General features: G+C 40.5%; 1 protein-coding gene across 3 annotated transcripts in view; it reads left to right on the top strand.

Moving 5' to 3' along the window:
• The window catches only part of NAV1 (neuron navigator 1), a 2383470-nt gene that overhangs the window by 1857960 nt on the left and 503640 nt on the right, over nt 1-21870 (top strand). For all 3 annotated transcript variants that reach the window (XM_044076515.1, XM_044076516.1, XM_044076517.1), the window contains one exon: nt 2597-2680. In XM_044076515.1, coding sequence (XP_043932450.1) covers nt 2597-2680 — 84 coding nt within the window. The remainder of the gene's footprint in view (nt 1-2596; nt 2681-21870) is intronic.

Genomic DNA, 21870 nt, shown 5'->3' with positions numbered 1-21870 from the left:
TTTCCACTTTCTCAGCCTAAGTGACTCCCCAAAGCTTGGCAGATTTGTCTTTGACTTAATATCTTTACTACTGACTCACTGTGAAGCACATGGAGGCCTGATTGATGATGGCTATTAACTGGACTTCCCTAGACTCCTGTTGTTGATTAGGACCACATCCAAAATTCTGCCCTTTTCTGTAAGAGTCCTGCACCATTCTATTGAAATCTTCATCATTATAGAGCTCGGTCATCTTCAAATCCTTTTTTTACACCTAAACCTCAGATACCTTTTGGCTTCTGGCAGATTAAGCCATGTGTCTGTATTGGCCTGTTCCTTTTTTTGTCTCAGACTTGTTTACTGGTAGTGCTGTGAAAAGCAAGTTCTGACAATGGCTTGATGGACTTTTGAGGGTTATTTATTAACTGGGATAGAATACTAATCCATTTGGACCATGTTCAGGTTCAGCCCAGATGGAGAATGATACAGAAATTGAATCACTATGTTACAAGTTTGCTGTTTCTTGGAGTATGCCACAATACTGCACTTAGGAAAGCACAAATCCTCCCTCAAGGAATTAATGGTTCTTACTTTCCAAGAAGAAAATGCAGCAACATAAAAACGAGACCTGAAACACAATAAAAGCAAAGACAGGTAAGTGTTTTCACGCCGTTTATTGGCGCTTCTTCAGACCATTAAAACACTTCTACCCAAATCAATTTGTACAGATTAAACTTCATTTAAAAATCACATGATTAAACCAAACCAACCACCACACACTCTCATGAAACAAACTAACCATTCAAAGTAACAATGTAACAAATGTTCAAGCTATTTAAAGTATAAGCCTGAAGCGTAATGATCCATCTACTCATGAGCTATTTAATAAAACTGAAGAACGTGAACTTAGATGGATGCTTCAGCTGATAAAAGTCTTGGTTTAAATGGGAAAATGCCTGTTAAACCTATTTTAAAATCTATGAGTCTTTTTAAATAAATGATCTTTTAGAATGTGTTAAGTGTTAAGTATTCCATTTTTTTGGCATGCTATTTCTTTAACTAGCTTGAGCATTTGTTACATTGTTACTTTGAATGGTTAGTTTGTTTCATGAGAGTGTGCGGTGGTTGGTTTGGTTTAATCATGTGATTTTTAAACAACGTTTAATCTGGATAAATTGATTTGGGTAGAAGTGTTTTAATGGTCTGAAGCAGCGCTGACAAACAGCGTGAAAGTGCTTAACTGTTTTTACGTTTTAGTAAAAGTGTCTGCTTTTACCATGTTTTGGTTCTCGTTTTTATGTTGCTACATTAGTGCACTTGTTTTTGTAAGTCTGTTTTTATTAAGTACATTTTACCATACCTGTCTTTTGTCCCTATCCAAAGCAAAAGGGTGGATTCTAGTGACCTCAGTAAGTTCCACATGACCCTCTTGCCATGTGTAACCCAGGCCCAGTGGGTTAGTGTCCTCATTCCAGGTGTGTGGTGGTGAATCATATTAGTGCAAGAGAATGAAAGGGGTAAGAAGCAGGTGTTTGTCAAAGTTGTCTGGCTGTCTCCTAGTGTTATGTGCCCAGTTTTTTTAATATCTTTTTACTTGAAACCTGTCCACAACTGAGAGAACTTCCATTGCCCATTCCTATAGCTTGTTTTCTCCCTCAGTATGTCCGAGACCTATAACTTTATCTTTGACACTTTCCCCTTTACCAAGCATTTTTTAAGAAGTTCCAGTCGTTTCTTGAGAAGGCAAAAGGCAAGCGTGGTATGCAATGGTTGCGAACCTGCACTCCCATGCACACATGCCTTCTGAGCTACAGCATTTTGAACTACTTTTTCTGACAAAGCTAGACTTTGGACCTTATCCAAGAACAGTCATGGTAGAAAAAGTTGCACAGAACCACACCTGAATGAGAGGAGTGAGATTGCTCACTCCCTTTCTGGCTATTGTTTCAGGCAGGAGGTGGGGATGTGCATGTGTCATTTGTTTCTGATGCTGTCCTTTTGCTTTGTCATTTTGTAAAGAGAACAGAGACATGTAAACGTGCAGACTAAGGAGGACAGACTTTGCTCAGCACCACGAAGAGCAGCATTTTCTGAGCTGGGTACAATTTTCTTGCAGGCACCTTCTTTGTGTTTTGGTTTTGATACTATGTAGCTACTGAAGTGCAAGCAACACTGCCATACTCTGAATAATTCCAAGAACAGTTCTCCAGCTGTGGCTTACAAGACTGGCTTGTCTCAGTGTGAGTACAGGCTGTTGAATTTAATAACACTGCTAGTGAGGACTACAAGTAATTTTTTTTGCTATTCAAATATTTTTATTAAGATAAGTACTTGTTTGTTTATAACAATAATATGAAAGATAAAAAACATCATTTTGAATAAGACAATAAGAATGAAAAAAAAACACACAGCAACTATATACATTATTTACAAAGGCCTGAAAAAAATTCATAAAATGAAACTACAAGTAATTTGATTGTTTTATCACCATGACAACACTGCATATAAATGTATTCTGCCTTGCAGCGTCAGAGGAGGGGACTATGCTAAGCATAAGTACTTCAAAATCATATTTTTGGTCTTATACAAATATAGTTAGCTTTTTTTCTTCTTTTAGGCTAACTTGGTAGCAGCATTTGAACAAAGTCTGGTGAACATGACGACACGCCTTCAGAAGCTAGCGGAGACAGCTGAAGAAAAAGTAAGAGCAGCTGACACAAATTTTTGTGCAGTACTTTCCTTCTGCTACTTTAGTACTTTTGAAAAGAAAAGTGTAAAGGCTGGAGAGGTATTGGGGTCATTGGTGGCAGCCTCGTTGGTCTTTAGAAAAGTAAAGTTTCATAATGAACCTTCTAAACAAAGTAATGTAACCAACAGATGATAATACAGATTTAACATGCCAGGAATTGTTCTTGTAAGTAAGGCAGAACTAGATGTTTTCTAGACTGCATTAGTGTTTTTATGCATAGAAGTAATTGTACAGGTTCAGTGGTGGCATTTCTAGACGTCACTGTTAGAAGCAGTCATTGGTTAATGCTGGACCGAAACACTAAAGGCTGAGACGTGTCCATATTCGTTAAGGATATCCACACCTCCAGGCTAGTTGCTCAGCATAATGCATCCGAGATTATCCAAGTGCAACTAACTCTGGGCAAGACCGCATTCCAAATTGTAACTTGCTACAGATCCCTCACCATGCCCCAGGATTCCCACTCCTCATTTTTTGATACACTGGAAAATGTTAGGGTACAACCCAACACCCTAATAATGGGTGATTTCAACTACCCCACCATTAACTGGGAAAACTACTCATGTACCAACTCTTTTGCTCAACATTTTCTGGAATTCATAAATTCCAATGCCTTGGATCAACTTATCCACACCCCCACCAGGGGCAGCAATATCATAGACCTGGTCATTACCAACATGGGCAAGTGGTGTTCCACACCAGAGGTCAATTCCTCGTTGGTCAGATCCAACCACAAGCTAATCAGCCTAGACATCCACCTCTCACCCCCACCCCCAGTTAGGGAAACCACTGTAAACAAGTTCTCCAAAGCCAACTTCACGCTTCTCAAGACAGAACTGGCAAACTTCACGACACCCATGCAGATGGACAATAGAGGTACGACTGCTGAATCCTACACAAATGCACTTTATAAGCACTTACACGAGTGCATGGATCGTGCCATCCCTAACAGAACCAAGATGCTATCCTCCAAAAAAAGGAAGCCAATCTGGTGGTCCCCTGCCGTAAACAACCTCTACAACAGAAGAAAGAAACTATTGCAAAAAAGAGTAAAATCCCATGATTGGAGGAACTCCCTGGTCAGCCTTCGTAAGAAACCAAGATCCCTCATAAAATCCTCCAAAGCTAGTTATGAAAAGAAAATCGCCACTGATTCTAAAGACAACCACAAAGCATTCTATAGCTGTGTCAGTAATCTCGATGGCAACACTCAAATATGCTCTGAGTTACAGCACAATGGCACTAACTATAAAGACCCAACTGATTTTGCCAACATCCTCACAGATAGGTTCAGTGCTAACTTAACCCCCCTCTCACCCCCCAAAGGGCCCATCTCTATATCTGAAGAATGCAAAGTTCCTGTAATCATGGCTGCACAGGTAAAAACCACACTCTCCAAAGCCAAGAACACAGCATCGATGGGACCTGACAACATCCCAGGCTGTGTTCTACATGAACTACAGAATGAACTGGCACCCCACCTAAGCACCATGTTCAGTCATAGCCTCACCTCTGGCTTTCTGCCCACTGAATGGGGCACAGCGACGGTTATCCCACTCCACAAAGGGGGAGCCACCATGGACCCCGGGAACTACCACCCCATTAGCCTAATGAGCCTGGTCTGCAAGGCCATCGAACGTATCATCATGGAGCTTATAAACAAAGACATTGGTAATCTCCAAACTCTGGACCCCACCCAGTTCAGGTTTGTAAAAGGCAGATCATGTCTCCTAAACCTGATAGACTTCTTTGAAGCAGTCACCAAAGCCGTAGACAAGAGTAAGGTGGTTCACACAGACTATCTAGATCTCACCAAGGCTTTTGACACCATCCCCCTCTCTGGAATTATAGATAAACTCACTAAACTAGGTATAAATCCCTATATCACAAGATGGGTTGCCAACTGGCTCACTGACAGAACCCACACTGTGAAAGTAGCAGACTCCAAATCCGACTTAAGACCAGTGACAAGTGGAGTACCACAGGGTTCAGTCCTGGGTTCTCTCCTGTTTGGTATCTACTTTTATGAAGTACAGGCTAACACAGAAGGTCTCTGGCTAATGAAGTTCGCAGATGACTGCAAACTAGGAGCCATAATTGAAACTCCAGATGATATGGACATCCAACAAAAGGGCCTCACTGAGACAGATGCCTGGTGTCAAAGCCATGGCCTTAAGCTCATTGCCAAAAAGTGCATTGTCATCCCCTTTGGTAAAAACTCTGTACCCATGAGCTACCACATAGCTGGTAGTCTACTTAACACCGAAAGTGTGATAAGAGACCTTGGGACACAGGTGGACAGTATTCTCTCCTTTGATAATCAAATCACCACAGTAGTCTGGAAATCCTTCTACATGGCATACCTCATCACAAATGGTTTCTCATCCAGGAAAAAAAAGATCACTGTTCCCCTCTACTCATCACTCATTAGACCCATTATAGAGTACAATGCCCCTTTTGATATGTAATGTACCTCACAAGACATCTACAACAACTGGAAAGGCTGCAGAAGTACCTCACAAAGAGGATTGCCGGCCTCAAACAGATGCCCTATGCAGACTGTCTCAAAAAACTCCAGCTTTACTCCGTCGCATATTGCCTACTCAGAGGCGATCTCTGCCTAACATACAAAGCTATGTCAAACCCAGAGCTGTTGGACATGCTCCACTTAAAGAAATCCCAATCCCTCCGAGCTACATGCTCTAGGGACCTAAACCTTGTCACCACAATAAACAGAACATGCTGGAGGGATAGATTCCTGTCCCATAGACTTCCCATACTCTGGAACAAACTACCTATCTATATCAAACAAAGCTCTTCATTAGCACTCTTCAAGAAAAATCTTGATGATTGGATGGGAAATAGGAAATTCACCCCGGGGATCACCTCTGGGGCTCTGCTCGACAGGGGCACAGGAAAATAATTTTCTTGGATGGCAAACGCCAGGGTACCGTTTTGGCTAGGCTTGCATAGGCCCTAGAGCTGATAGCCTAGTACCTACCTATGAATGTTGAGTGATGAACATTACTGTAAACTGAAGCCTACTTTCAAACAAGTAGAGAGAGGCACTACGTATTCCATAATTTCTTGTAGAAAAGGGCATGCAGTCTTCCTCACTCCTCACAAGCAAACATTCTTCAGAGAATGAGTGAGTGAGTGAGTGAGTGAGTGAGTGAGTGAGTGAGTGAGTGAGTGAGTGAGTGAGTGAGTTTGCCATTGTGTTTCTTTAGTCCTTCTTTTCATCTCACCAATTAGCATATGGTATTTGCTGATGTCACAATAAAGTCTAGGCTGAAAATTAATCCTTTAAAATTTGTTTCGATTTATAATTTGAATTCAGTACTGTAAGTGCTTAACATTTTATTTGCTGGTTTTCTGCATATAATGCTTCACATGACAGACATTTAAGGTAACTGGTATGTTAAGGTGGTGTTTTACTGCTGTGTATTGGTTCACATCAAGTGTTTACAGTAACTGACACATTACAATGGTGTTGTAATGCTGCATATCAATTCACAGTAGGAAATCTTAGGGTAACTGACTGACATATTAAGGTGATGTTGTACTGTTGTGTATCATGTTCTTTGTAGTGGCAAAACAGGAGGACTGATGTATTTCTGTACATGCAGGTGATACTGCAGCTCTTTGTCTCCCAGTGCCAAACATGCTTAACCTTAATAAAGCAAATAGAATTGCTCTGTTTTATTTATTTATTTTATTTTACATTTGTTGACCAGGATAGTCCGACTGGACACATGTCCTTTTTCAGCGGAGGCCTGGGGAGAAAAGCTCCAGACATACATAGAACAAACAATTACATAATTGCATAATTACATATGAACAAAGTTTGCAAATTCAGGGAAGTGATACATACATTAAAATGATATTAAATGTGAAACAGACTCACATAGTAGTAGAATTAGTAGATTACAGCTAGAATGCAGTCAAGCATGGCATGAAGTCCTCTTTTAGCACTTGATTATAGGTAAGAGTTAGTCAGGAATAGAACAAGGAAATAAAAACAATAAAATAACCGAAATCTGTAAAGTGAACCAGGACACGTTATAAAAAGATGCAGTGAATGAACAAGAACACATTTATTATAACATTTTAGCGCTTTCATCTCAAAATGAGACTTCATCAGAAACAGAACAATTCAATTAATCACGTTTAAATACTAGATGAAACCATGACATCACTAATCAAACTACTGGATTTAAAGAAACATACTCATATAAAACTAAAACACTACTAACCCACTGATTTTGTACTAGATGAAACCATGACATCACTAATTAAACTACTGGATTTAAAGAAACATACTCATATAAAACTAAAACACTACTAACCCACTGATTTTGTATTAGATAAATTCATTGTATTTAATATCATTTTAGATGTATTTTCTATAATTATTAATTATTTTTTTATTAGAGAAATACTTATTTTTATTATATACATTGATATCAAGGTTATAGCAATATAGAAGTTTAACATGCTTAATACATCAAGTACATGAATTTATCTAATACAAAATCAGTGGGTTAGTAGAGTTTTCGTTTTATATGAGTATGTTTCTTTTAATTGAATTGTTCTGTTTCTGATGAAGTCTCATTTTGAGATGAAAGCGCTAAAATGTTATAATAAATGTGTTCCTGTTCACTGCATCTTTTTATAACATGTCCTGGTTCGCTTTACAGATTTCGGTTATTTTATTGTTTTGGTTTTTTGGTTTGCTATAGTTCAGGAATAGAACAAGGAAGTAGCCAATGCTTTGTAAAGTACTGAATTAGACTTTTTTTAATTGAGTTAGTGTTCTGAAGAAAGGTCAGTAGGAAGAGAGTTCCAAGTTTTGCCAACACAGTTGGCAAGTAGAGATTCCCCAGCTGAGTTGTTGGTTTTAAAGTTTGAACTAGTAGTCTGTCAGATGAGCTAAGTGTCTTGTGGTTACTGTAGGGAGTGATGAGGTTTTTAAGTACAGGAGTATTTTTGGGATGGTAGAGAACCTTGTGTGCAACTATTAGTTGGTTAGTCTGAAGCAGGTTAGGCAGTTCAAGCCACCCTAGCTGATTTAGGTTAAGACAGTGATGAGTTCTTTAGGCTACATCAGTAGCAAATCTAGCAATGTGATTATAGCAGCTTGAAAGTTTGTTAAGGTCAGTTTTACTCAGGTTTATGAATAAAGGGGAGGCATAGAGGAGGGTGGAGAGTAGTTTTTCTCATTTACAGTAAAAAAACATAACCACCATCTTTCATTACCATCATGCAATGCAAACTGCAGACATGTACTTTCACTTTTGAAAATAAATTAATAGTTAAAAAAATTATTTTCATGCATAATTGTAGTTACGAAATTGAGTGTCTAGACGGACTTTCTGTGCATATTTATGCTTATAATATTGGTGTATAAATGTGTATGTAAATTGGTACAGTATAACATTTTTTATTGTCCAGTGCAAGTCTATACACAGCTTACTGTAGTGTGGATTTGCAAAGCTAGTGCAGGACTTCCACAGTGTACTCCCTTTGCAGTATTTCTGCAAGGCTCCCCCCAAAAAAAGTCAACTGGGTTGTGACTTGAGTCATGCTGACATCACACCATAAAATATATTTTTTACTGATGTACATTAGATTGGAGAATTTTAGTGTACCAGCCCTCTTTCTCCTGTCATTACACACCACTCCAGTGCAGTCATCATGGAAAATAATTTTATTTGAAGTGCAGTCATGCATTTACATGCAGCAATTGGGTATTGGAGCATAATGTGTTTGTTTTTAATGAGGCATTAACTCCTCCAAAATTAGAAGAAAGGTAAGAGTTATAACACTCCTTCTATGCTGCTGGTACCTGAGTGGGAGTAAATATGAAACAGACTGCAACTTTGCACAAACTAGGTGTAGCAGTCTGCAACTTTTTGGGTTTCTAGAAGAATTTATGCTGGTTCTGTGCTAAGACTTAGCTACTTTTACAAAATGTAGTGATGACTTAAAACCTCAGTTTCTTTAGCTAGATGTGATCATCAGTGATGGACCAAACATGTTTTGTTCACCAGAGTCAGGATCACCTACCAGACTTATCTGGTGTCTGCTACCAGGGCCAGTATCACCTACAGAACTTATCCATTGTCTGCCACCAGGGCCAGAATCAACTACCAGAACTTATCCATTGTCTGCCAGCAAGGTCAGGATCACCAGCCAGAATTTATCTGTTGTCTGCCACCAGGGTCAGGATCATCTACCAGAACTTATCCATTGTCTGCCACCCGAGTCAGGATCACCTACCAGAGGTTATCTGGTGTCTGCCATCAGGATCACCTACCAGAGGTTATCTGGTGTCTGTCACCAGGGGCAGGATAATCTTCCTGGGCTCTCCTCCGTCTGGAGCATAACCTTATTTATGTAATTACTGTGATTTGTTTTAAGTGTAAACAAAGCACTCTCCCCACACCTAGGTTTCACTCTCCCCACACCTAGGTTTTACAAGTACCATGGGTTCAGACCTAGTGGTAGCTGAAGTGGAGTCTTCATATTGTTTGAGGATCAAGCCACTCTCGTGGTGTAGAGGGATAAAACCCTGACTACAGCCCTGCAGGCCCGGGTTCAATTAGTAACTGACGGAGCAGTAGGTAAGGATGAATGTGCCTATCCTTTTGGGAGGGTGGTAACATGAACATCTCTTGTGATGATCTTTGGTGGAGGCTGGGAATGTTGTTGGGAGGAGAAGTGGCCCAAAGAGGAATGGAGTCCTGTAACCCAAAGAAATATTAGAGTAACTTTGAATAATATGCCATGATGACCCTCTGCTACTACAGAATGTACGTAGGTGTGATTACAAGTGTAATGAGACAGACGTTCTGTCTTGGCAGGCTGTTCAGTGAGTAATTCAATGTGTTACTCTTGGCTTTTCTTGATCTAGTTGTGTACATGCAAATAATGTTCATTGTTATTTTCCGAAACTCCTGCTCCTTCATAATAAGGACACTGATATCCATAGTAAATTCTTCCTTTTTCCACCACCAAAAGACAGTGGCAAACTAATAGATGCATTTTTGTTTACATAAAAAGGGATCTTTGATACTGTAAATAACTTTTTTTCTAGACCAACTTCACTTATTTTACACCCTTATGACAGTCTATCAAAAGAAAAACCATCTAAACAACAGAATCTTTAGTCAGAATTCACAAAGCAACCTCTATATGAAGGCTAGAGCCTCGACTTATAACACAGTATATTAACTTCTTATTGCCAGTTTAAAACAGTTTTTTTATACTAGGATTTTATGATGATCTTTGGAAATAGTCTGTCACTTTCTGGCATATGTTTAATACAGAACATGTTTAATAAGACTTTTGCACATTTATACTTCTTTCTTTTCCAGCATCTTTATTATGTTTCCACATATGACAAACGCAATCTTACATTTACATAAATGAAAAACATACAAAATGATATCACTTTAGTTGTAAACATTTACATCATAGACACCATTGAAACAACTGTAGTTGTTTGTTTGTGTCTTTTGGCTTTTTCCTGGTTAGGGGTCGCCACAGTGGAACTCCAGTCTGCTAATGATTGGCATTTGATTTTTACATACCGGCTTGCCAAGCCTGACGCACAACCTTCAATGAAGGTATGCCCATTCACGCATGTCTCCATGCAGAAGACACTCTAGCTGAGAATCGAACCGGACAGCGTCTTACTGTGAGGCGACAACGATACCTTATAAATCAATTATAAACCTTCTAGTCATTGTCAGTAAGCATTATATAGCTCATTCAGATCCTGCCGCTTAAACCTTGCTCCTGCTCTGCATATACTGTTCCCACAATTCCCATTTTTTTCTGTGTAGTTTGCTCCTTCCCTTTTCTAGAGATCCCATTTCCAGTTGTTTTATCTCTGTTACTATATTCACCACTTCTAGTAAAGCTGGTCTGGCCTTTGATTTCCATTTTCTTGTAATTGCTTTTTTGGCAGCCTCCATAATTAGACTCAGCAAGGCTTTATTATGTCTAGACAATTCCGATTCTGTAGCATAACTCAAAAAACTCATCTCCCCAGTCAGTCCAGTTCACCCACCCAGCATCACCGATAGAGCGGCCTGCAGGGAATCCCAAAAGTCTGCCAGCTCATCACACCTCCAAAAAATATGTTCCCAGCTACCTCTTTCTTACCCGTCACATTTCCAGCATTTGCTATCCACCCAAGTTAAAATTCTTGGCGTATAAATATACCTGTGTAAACATTTCCAGGCAAAGATCCTAAATCTTCTAGACTTTGTTGCATATTTGGGAGATGTACATATATTCCCCCATTGTCTCTTCGTGAATTGCTTATCTAATCGCTTTCCAATCCTTTCTAAGCTCCTCTGATTGATTCTTGTAAATATCATGCAGTATTTTATATGTTTTACTAATTATTCCTTTTTTAAAGGCAGCTTCTGTTCTACATTCTGTTAAAAACTCTACCAGTGCTGGTCTTTCATTTAGGAGCCCCCTATTTCTTTCCCTTTGCCTATACTCTGAATCCTTGATAGAGAAGGCAATCTCTAACCTGCAGTCCAAATAAATTTTTGGCCTCTTACCATTCTGTTAACTTTCCCTTTCTAGTTATTTGCTCCCAATACCTTGGTTCCTTGCCAATTTCCTCCAATAAATTTTAGCCCCCTCTTGCCTGTTATTTGTATCCCTGACCACAGTCAATCCTATTGGCAAAATCTCTCTTCTCCATTCTCGTACTGGTTTGGTTCTTAGAGTACTCCCTGCTATTTTATGAATAATAATACTCTGTATGATTTTGGTTGTTCTCCTTAAGAGTCTGCATCCAAAATCCCAATCTCTCCTTATTTCTTGAGCTACCTCCCTGCCTCATCGTCATCCCTTTCCACCTTGAATTGTAGTTTTCTGCCAGTGCTATGTATAAGAGCCTTAAATGTGTTGCTCTAAAATACCCCCTTGAATTAGGTAATCCTAGTCCACCTTGTTCTTTTGGTAGAATCAGCTTATACCACTTCACCCTTGCTGTCAGATAAAATCCTTCAACTCTTTTTTAAATTTCTGTCCACAATTTCTCCTCAGGTTGGTAAAAGTTTGCCTGACTTGTGTATAAGACTAAAGGGTCTAAAAACATTTTAATGGCTTGTATCTTAGTATCCATATAACAAAACTTCGATTTTCTCAATTTTTGTATTGTCTTCTATTTAGTCTCATCCCACATATCCTTAGCTGCCACCACAGAGTCACATTTATACCTCTTAGTCTTCCAAGAGCTACTTCAGCGAGATATACTAGGAAGCTTAAGAGTGTGAAAAGTAGAGGTGTTCCAGGGTGACATAAAGTTAGGGGAAATAAATGCAGCTGTTAATCCAGCCTCAGGTGCCACTTCTAAACTGCACCCTCAGTTTACAGTTGCAATGCTTAGAAGAATTAGATTAAGGGGTCTAAGATTCCCACTTAATAGATACATACTGGTATTTATACCACCATTAAAAACATATGCATGCCATTCTCACTGGGGCTTTGCCCTGATCTAGATTTATTTTAATTACTTAGTGTTTGTTAACCTTACAGACCTTATATGTAGATCTGTCCATACTGATCCTTTTTATGCTAGGACTTGGGCCACAAGGCAAATGGGAGCTGCAGACAACCAGTTAAGGCAGTCAATATACTGTGCACAACTAACACAAAGCACATACTGAACATAAAAGAGATTAGCTAATGGGCTTTTTATTCACTGCACAGTAGTTCAAAGAGACCACTCTTCAATCCCTAATTCCAAAAAACCCAACAGCAGAAAGACCAAATTCAAAACACCATGGGCTGAGCACCCAGCATAACATATGGGTGAATGTAACACATTAATATGTCAGTGTGTAGACCATGTGCTGAGCACCCAGCATAATATTTGGTTGAATCGTAACACATTAATATGTCAGTGTGTAGACCATGTGCTGAGCACCCAGAGTAACATTAATATGTCAGTGGGTAGACCATGTGCTGAGCATCCGGCGTAACATATGGCTAAATCGTAACTCATTAATATGTCAGTATGTAGACCATCTGTTGAGCACCCGACGTAGCATATGGCTGAATCATAACACATTAATATGTCAGTGGGTAGACTATTTGCTGAGCCACCCGGGTTAACATTTGGCTGAATCGTAACACATTAATATGTCAGTGTGTAGACCATGTGCTGAGCACCTGGCATAACATATGGCAGAATCATAACACATTAATATGTCAGTGTGTAGACCATATGCTGAGCACCCGGCATAACATATGGCTGAATCGTAACACATTAATATGTCAGTGTGTAGACCATGTGCTGAGCACCCGGCATAACATATGGTTGAATTGTAACACATTAATATGTCAGTGTGTAGACCATGCGCTGAGCACCCAGCGTAACATATGCCTGAATCGTAACACATTAATATGTCAGTCTGTAGACCATGTGCTGAGCACCCGGCATAACATATGGCTGAAACGTAACACATTAATATGTCAGTGTGTAGACATACTCAGACACTAGATGTCAGCAGCATCAATCAACAGTTAAAACTTGACAACACCCTTGTCAGTTTGTAAAGGCATTTCTGACCTGAATTCCATCCAGACTTCAAGTGATAGTATCTCTTTAATGCTTCAAAATATTCTTATAAAAGTTTCTGCACAAGTTCCCTTGAAAATCTTGGTTTAATTTCTCAAATATGGGCATAAATGTCAGAGCACGTAAAATATGCATATTGTGTTAAAACTTAAAAACACGACAAAGTACTACTTGTAAGTTCATAGGTGTTTAGCCATGCATCTGAAGTCTTTGATAAGTTCTGGCACTCTTGATAAATGTAAGCAGGGGCTTAGGAAATGAAACATTTGCAAGCAAGGACCTGGGACATGAACAATTTACAGGCCACATGTGTCCATTAGAGGCATAGGTGCCAAACCAGGGATGAATTTCCCGTTCCCCATCCAGTTGTCCAAGATGCACTTGAATTGAGTTAGGGAGGAACTCTTCTTCACATGGATGGTGAGCCTGTTCCATAGATGGGGTAGTCTCTGGGATACATGCCTGTCTCTCCAGCAGGTCCTATTTATATCACAGGCAAAGTTTAAGTCTTTAGAATGGGAAATTCTGGTGCTATTTGATTTGTGGATATGCAAGAGGCCCATCAGGATGGGGTCTGACAGTGCCTTGTATGCCAGGCATAGATCTCTCCTCAACAGCCTATAGGAGACAGAATATAGGGTTAAGGCTTTGAGGCGGTCTGCATTGGACATGTTACTTAACACCGTGTATTCTTTTAGTGAGAAACCTGTGTAGATGTTCCTGTTGTTGGATATGCCTGGTTAAGTATGCACCAAAGAGATCATTGTACTCGATAAGTCTAATGAATGCTGAATATAGTGGAACAATGTCCTCCTTGAACCTAGATGGCATATGCTGTTTATAAGGTGCACAACATAGAATGATTTCCTCACTGCTGTAGACATGATTGCCAAAGGCTTGTTGTCTGAATCTTTCCAAGTCCCTGACTACTGGGTGAACTCTTAGGGGTGTGTTGTCAATGTGATAGTTACCAGTGGTGGATGACTTCTCAAAGGATATTGTAATGCATTTCTTGGCATGTCAGCCCTTCCTGCAGAGCATTTGTGCCAGTGGAGGATTCTATGACTGCTCCTAATTTGCAGTCACCTTCAGATGTAGTAACCCAGAGGCCATTGATATTGGCTGTGACTTCGGAGAAGTGTATGCCAAAAAACAGAGGTCCCAGGACTGATCTCTGAGGGATTCCACTTGTAACTGGTGTCTTTATAGAGGTAGGATCCTCAGTTCTTACTTCCTAGGTCCTGTCTGTGAGCCAGCTGGCTATCCACCGGGTGACATAAGGGTTTATACCTAGCCTCTTGAGTTTGTCAACAATGCCTGAGTTGGGGTATCGTGTCAAATGCCATGGTCAAGGTAGGCAGTGTGAACCATTTTGCCTTCATCCATTGCTTTGGTGACCTTCTCAAAGAAGTCCACCAGGTTGAGTAGGCATAACCTGCCCTTAAAACAAAATTAGGTTGGGTCCGGTGTCTGGAGGTTTCCTGTGTCAACACTGATCATCTCCATGATATTGTTTTCCATGTCTTTGCATATGAGACTAGTGAAAGTTGTGGGTCTGTATTTTCCAGGGTCTGTAGATGGCCCACCTTTGAGCAGAGGGATGACTGTTGCTGTTCTGCATTCGTGAGGCATGAAACCTGTCTGAAGGCTGCAGTTAGCAATTTCAGAGGGCCTGATAGGTCATGTTTCATGCTATTTAGAAGGCATCCTGCGATATTGTCTGGGCCCATTGATGGAGTGCTCTTGTCCTTAGAGCATTAAGTATGTGTTCCCTAGTGATAGTTGGAGGAGTTATATTTGATCGTATTTCATGAGGGAAGGTTAAAGAGGAGAGAAGGATAAACTTTGAGCTGAATTGGCCAGCCAGGAGGTTTGCTTTATCTTTTGGCTCAGTATAGGTGGCTCCATTAACAATGAGCTCTGCACATAGTTGTATATTGCCTTTGAGGTGGCGGACATAGCTAAAGAATGCCCTGCGGTTGCGCTTGACCTGAGAGTCCAAATGTACCTCAAATTTGGCTTTGGTAGACTTCATTTGTCCTCTGAGTTGTGCATATGAATGCTTTTATTTTGTTGGGTGCTGCAACTCATAATTTTTGCCATGATTTTCTTCCTTCTATTATACAGCCTATTGATGTTGTGATTCCACCAGGGTGGCTTGTTTTTTGTTAATTGTGTACTACTTGCTGATGGGTACATCTGCTTCTATCCAGCTTTTAACATGCTTGTGTAGGGTTTCTGTAAACAGCTCCCCATAGGCAACAGTGTTCTCAGGGGTTATGGAGTCTTGAAATTTTGCCAGGTTATTACTTGATAATAGGAAATTAGCCTTTTAGTAATTCCTGAATATTCCAGGGTTATCTGGGGTTCCAGGTTTTATTTTTACGTCAAAGGAGACCATTTTGTACTCTGACCTTACCAGAGAAGACATTACACTAGGGAAGGGTGCGCAGCACTCTCCCATAGTAGTGAGGACCACATCCAGTACGCTTGCACCCCTAATTGGTGTATTGAACAGTCTGGTTCAGGGAGTTCATGTTTGCAAAATCCAGAAATCTCTGTGTCTGTACATTTGGTGTTGTACATGATTCCCAGTTAATACTAAGGTGATTAAAGTCGCCCGTGAATATGGTATTTGGTTAGATGGTGAGTGTTTCCAATAAGTTTAAATGCATGTTATGGGTTTCCTGGATCATAGAGGGGGACCTTACAAGGAAGTGGTATGGGATTTTGGCTATGGTGATTTGAAGGTGAAGAACAAGTGCCTTATCCTGTTTGACCAACCTTGAAGTATATTTATTTTTGATGTAAATTGTGACACCTCCACATGTAGTCCCTGTCTGAGTAGTGTCTGGTCTGAATGTGTGGAAGGCATTATAGTCTTTCACTGCTGCTGTGCTTTCCACAGCTCTAAACCGTGTCTCAGTGACCATACAGATATCAGCATTTTCTAAGGCTAGGGGAGCTTGTAGAGAGTGGAGATTTTGTTTAGACTCCTAGCATTGAGCAGTAGTACCTTTGGATTTTCTTGGTTTTGATTTGCTATGTCAGAAGGACTTGTAGTTTTGTTTTGCCTAAAAAAAAAAAGCACTATGGGGGAAGACAATGTTTTAGCTAATAATCGAAAGTCTAGAGGGGAGAGGTGCAGACCATCCTTAGCAAAGCAGCGTGGTAAGAACACAGAAATAATAATAATCTAATGCATAATGAGTTTGTCAGCTTGAAAAAGTACACACTGTACATTTTTGTAAACAAATGGCAAAAAATCAGTTCATCCAAACGGCTACATAAGACTACTTCTAGTACCTAGCAGTAAAGGACTGTTTCTCTGTAACCATACAAGGTATTGCAACAAATGTCTCAGAAAAATATATTGTGACCCTCCTATACAAAATGCCTTTGGCTGGTAGATCCAGCTGTAGGGTACATAGCCAGCTGTATTGTCTTGTAATAAAGTTTACTGCTTGTGAGTCTAAACTGAGAGGGACTTGTAAATTCAGTAATACAAAAACTTTGTATTCAGGAGAAATAAATTGGATTTTTAGTTCTGATGTAATGACGATTCAGGAAAGTAGTGTTTAGGCCATTATTGCACTTGAGTATTGAACAGAACTTGACCACAGCACCCCTAGTGAAAACTGTAACAGTAAAAGTACATGAACTAAAGCCACTGTGGCCCATCTTTGAAAGGTTATACCTCTGTTTCTCTTTGAGATTTCATCATAAAACTTGCAGCTAATAATAGGGTATTCAGCTACAAAACATATACAAGAATTAATTCTAATTTCATAACTTCAAGTGCAGCACACCCCTGAATGTGACTTCATATCATTAGCTGCTTGAAATCATGTTATATGTGAAAAAAACTCCTTAAATTAAACAGCAGATCCAAATCTCCTCATAACAGGGGTAATATAAAAATATTACTTGGGAAATGAAAAATATTTTTAGGGCTAGTAAAGCAAACTGTGAACTTAGGCAAGCTTCTGAAGCTTCAGATAACTATTCAGTCCTTCTTTAGCTACATTAGGGTTCATCATATCATCAACCCCCCTTTTTCCCCATTTTCTACATGTGGTTAAGGTGTAGCATCAAATGTCACCAGATCTCTCAATTCATTGCCACTCTTCTACCTTCTTTGACAGTCATGTTGACTGTCGCAGGTCTTCTCTCTGTCCATCCACCTCTTTGCTGCATGCCATCATGTCCTCTTGCCCTCTTTCTGCTTCTCCCAAATATTCTGTTTTCCTGCACATGTGCCTAATTCACCCTAATCTGTTCTCTTTGACCTTCTCTCCAATTGGAGCTACTTTGGCTTCTGTTCTGATGTCTGTATTTTTTCATCCATCCCACAGCGTGAATTCCGTCATCCATCTCAGATACTTAATCTCCATCACTTCTGGCTTCTTCAACTGCTCTACCTTCACTGCCCAGGTTTTTGTAACATAGCATAGTACTGGTCACATCACTGTGTTGTTCACCTTAGTTTTCAGCTTCTTTGGCATTGTTGTCACGCACTACCCTAACAGTCTGTGCTAGTTTATTGCAGCCCATATGATTGTCTGCGCCCACCCATCCCAGATATTTGAAGCTGTTAACCTAATCTGCTATTTTCCCTTCTGTCTCAATTTTTGGATTCTTCTAATTTCCCCACTTGGCTACCATGATAACTGACTAGTGTGTACTCCATTTCATACCATGTGCATTCCATTCCCCAATCATTTGCTGAAGTTGTTGTTCAGAGTTTGCTTGTAATGTGACATCACCTGTGTACAGCATCTTTGCTGTTGTGTCTCCACTGACCTGTTTGCTAATGTAGTCTATCACCAGTATGAACTGCAGTGGGCGCAGTGCTGACCCCTGATGCACACAGACTCCTACTGGGAGCCCCACTATGAGTCCAAACACTGTTTGTACTTGTGTCATTGGATTCTTGTACATAGTCTGCACTAATTTTACCAATGTTTCTGGGACTTGAAACTATCACAGAACTGCCCATATCAGTTTTCTTGGGACCTTATTATGTCTTTTTTCTAGGTCTATGAATGCCCAGTTGGACTCCTTCCTCATCTCTAGCTTCTTTTCAGCTATCTGTCTCACTGCAAACATTGGGTTGATTGTGCTGTAGCCTGATCTGAATCTGAACTGATCAACTCCCATCTTACTTTCTGAAAGAAACATAGCTGGGGATCAGCCAGCACCCTGTGCCAGTCCCACGAGTTCACCCCTCCCCAGCTCTTCAAGTAAACAGCAAAACTTGCAGGATATTTCTTGCAGACAATCTCAACCAATTCTGCATGCCACCCCCCCAGCTCTTCTTCTACTGGCACATCAACCAGGTGACCAAATGGACAACACCCCTCCCAGCCATTCAGGTCTCTCTTCTGTGCCCCCTGACCCTCCGTCATCACAGTTTAATAACGACAACAAAAATAAATAAATATTTTTTTCTTTTAAACTGTAGCACATAGTTGCTACAGTTTATACCCTGCTTGCATGGTGCACTATAGCTCTCAGGTTTTAATTACATTTTTTTTTACTTGTAAACTGTGCCAAACAGTTGCTACAGTTTAGACCATACATGGAGTGCTAGAGTACTCAAGTTTGACTGGTATTGTATAAAGAGTGATCGGGATTATGGATAGCATATCACTCCCCCTGACACTTTGCTCCCAGGGCAGTTGCCCCTGTCGCCCCACTCTAGCTACGCAGCTGCTTTCTGTTGTTATGTACATTTATCAGTCACCCTCTCCAGCAACTTCATGAAGTCGACAGGAATTTGATATTCTGTACTGCCAACAGTTGTGAATTCCCCTTTATTCTTGCACATAAACACTAAGATGCTAATTCTCTGATCATCTAGACTACTCCTTTCTCTCTATACTGCTATGAGTACCCTCTGTAGCCATTTCTGTCCTAACTTGCCCAACATCTTGATCATGAAGGAAGAAACTGCTGCAGAAAAGAGGAAAATCCCAGGATGCAAAAAGTTCCCTTACCAACCTCAGTAATAAGATGAGATCCCTCATAAAATCCTCCAAAGATAGTTACAAAAATAAAATTTCCAAAGACTCCAAAGACAACCACAAGGTATTCTATAGTTATGTCAAGAATCTAAATGGCAATGCTCAGATCTGCTCTGAGCTACAACAGAATGGCATTAAATATACTGATCCCAAGCATATTGCCAATATCCTGGCAGATCGATTTAGTGCCAACTTCACCCCCCTCTCTCTCCCTAAAGGGTCCTTCTCAATACCAAAAGATTGACAAATTCTGGTAATCACAGCCACACAGGTAGAAACCACACTCTCCAAAGCTAAGAATACAGCATCCATTGGACCAGATGACATCCCGGGCTGTGTACTTCATGAAATACAAAATGAACTGGCACCTCACCTACGTGTCATGTTTAATCATAGCCTCACCTCAGTGCCTGTGATGGCTTGTTCTTTACTATTGCGACTGCTCTCTTAGCCTGTTTTTTAGCAAGCCAGGATTCTTTCCTAGCCTTGTCCCTCTTTTGTCTCACATTTTTTCCTGCACTTCTTCTTTCTTTTCATAACTTCCTGGATTTCTGAATTCCACAGTCAGCTTTCTTTATGTACCTTATTTCCATACCTGACTCAGCTACCTATCTGTTCTGTAGTCCCCACACTTGCTGTTTTGAGGTGTTGCCATTCTTCTTCCACTCCACAGTTGTCCTCCTCTTTCTAAGATGCTAGAGCTCAGAGTATTTATTTGAACTCTTGTGCTTTCACTCCAGTCAGCTTCCAGGTCTTCAGCCTAGTCTCTGTTGACTTTAGGGCCTTCTGTGACCACTGCCTGCAGCTGGCTGTGGCTACCAGTTGTTTATGCTGTAGGCTGACTGTTTTACTCTGTTGATCCTGCAATCTCTGATTCTAATCTAATGCCCTTTCCCTGCTAGGAGTAAGTCTACCTGAGCTGCATGTTAGGCACTCTTTCTTTGTGATCTTGTGACTGTCCCTGTTGCTGAGTCACGTGTCGACCATCATCAAGCCATTTGCTAGACTGATATCCAGAATGACTTCTCCCTCTTTATTTCTGTTGACCTGCTTATGTGGCCCCAGGCAGTCCTCATATCCTGTTCTGTCACAGGACTGCCGTGTGCATCACAGGCACTCCACCATGTTCTGTAAAGTGACTCAGTAGATGGATGACATAAAGAAACCATCAGGATGCAAGGAAAAGACAGGAAAAATAATGTAAATTCAGATACCACATTATCAACACCAGTTCATGTTGTCCTGCTTTATCTTGTAGGTCTTGCAATTGCAACCCGAATATACCTTTTTCCTCTATCTCACAACCTTGCTGTGGGGCATAGACATGAGATTATGAATACTGCCCTGAACACCTGGTGACTGATTGCCATGAGTCTTATCACTAATTCTGATGGCATCCCTCACTGTTTTCAGAAGATTCTCCATCATCACAATTCCTACACCATTTGTAGTCTGCCCTTCCACAGAGAAATAGACTCTGGATCTGGAGCCCAAGCCAAGTGGTTTTGCTGCACTGTTCTCTCGTTTTGTTTACTTGATGCACAGGATGTCTAGCTTCCTCCTTACCATCAAGTCATCCATTTCCAAGCTCTGTCCTGTTAATGAACCTATATTGAGTGTAGCAATCCTTAGTTCATGTTTGGCAGATTAATTGGTTTTACATTCTTTTTTGTTCAACAGAACTATCCCAAGTAATCCAAGCTGGACACCAGATAGCCAGTATCTTTTTGACCCAGGGCTGCTGGGCTGTTTATGACAAGCACACACTGGCCAGTAGAAGCACAAAAACCCCTCCCACTGTTAGTGCGGATCCCTGATGTAGGTTGGAGTAGGCCTGGTCCTCAATCTGCTTAATCACCACTGGCTACAGTAAAAATGTACACAAATCTTACTCAACACCACCACCTAGAGTCTGTGCTGCTGCCCCGACTATAACAGCCACCACCTAGAGTATGTGCTGCTGCCCCGACTATAACAGCCACCACCTAGAGTCTGTGCTGCTGCCCCAACTCTGTTCAGTTTTGGGTGAGTTTGAAGTGGGAAGCACACATCATGTTTTTCAGAGGAGGGAGAACCCCACAGAAACACAGGCAGAATGTGCAGATGCTACACAGGCATTGGCCAGAGGTCAGGACTGAACCTTGTACCTTGCACATGGGAGGCGAAGACTTTAACATTTATGACAACTATGTCTGCATAGCTGCATTTTGTTATATAGCTTTAGCTACAATAGGCAGTCAAGGAACAATATACAGCAGTTCTCAGAACTAATCCTAAAAGGGACTACCCATTGTGACCCAAAGACATCATCAGTATACTAGCAAACAAGTTTTGTGCAAACATCATCCCAAACTTCATATATCCCAAAATCCCTTGCATACAGTCTTCTCACCAAGGAATATGTTCTGAAGGTGCTGTCATAGACCTCTCATCAAACTGTTTAAGCTAAGCTTAGCCAAGGGATTTGTTTGTGAATTATGACACATTGTAGTAGTGATACCCCA

The sequence above is a fragment of the Protopterus annectens genome, chromosome 7.part0, assembly GCF_019279795.1.
Source record: "Protopterus annectens isolate FY-2018-M chromosome 7.part0, PAN1.0, whole genome shotgun sequence".
NCBI lineage: Eukaryota > Metazoa > Chordata > Ceratodontiformes > Protopteridae > Protopterus > Protopterus annectens.
Note: the sequence above shows the minus strand (reverse complement) of the source record. Positions and strands in the feature narration are given on the sequence as shown.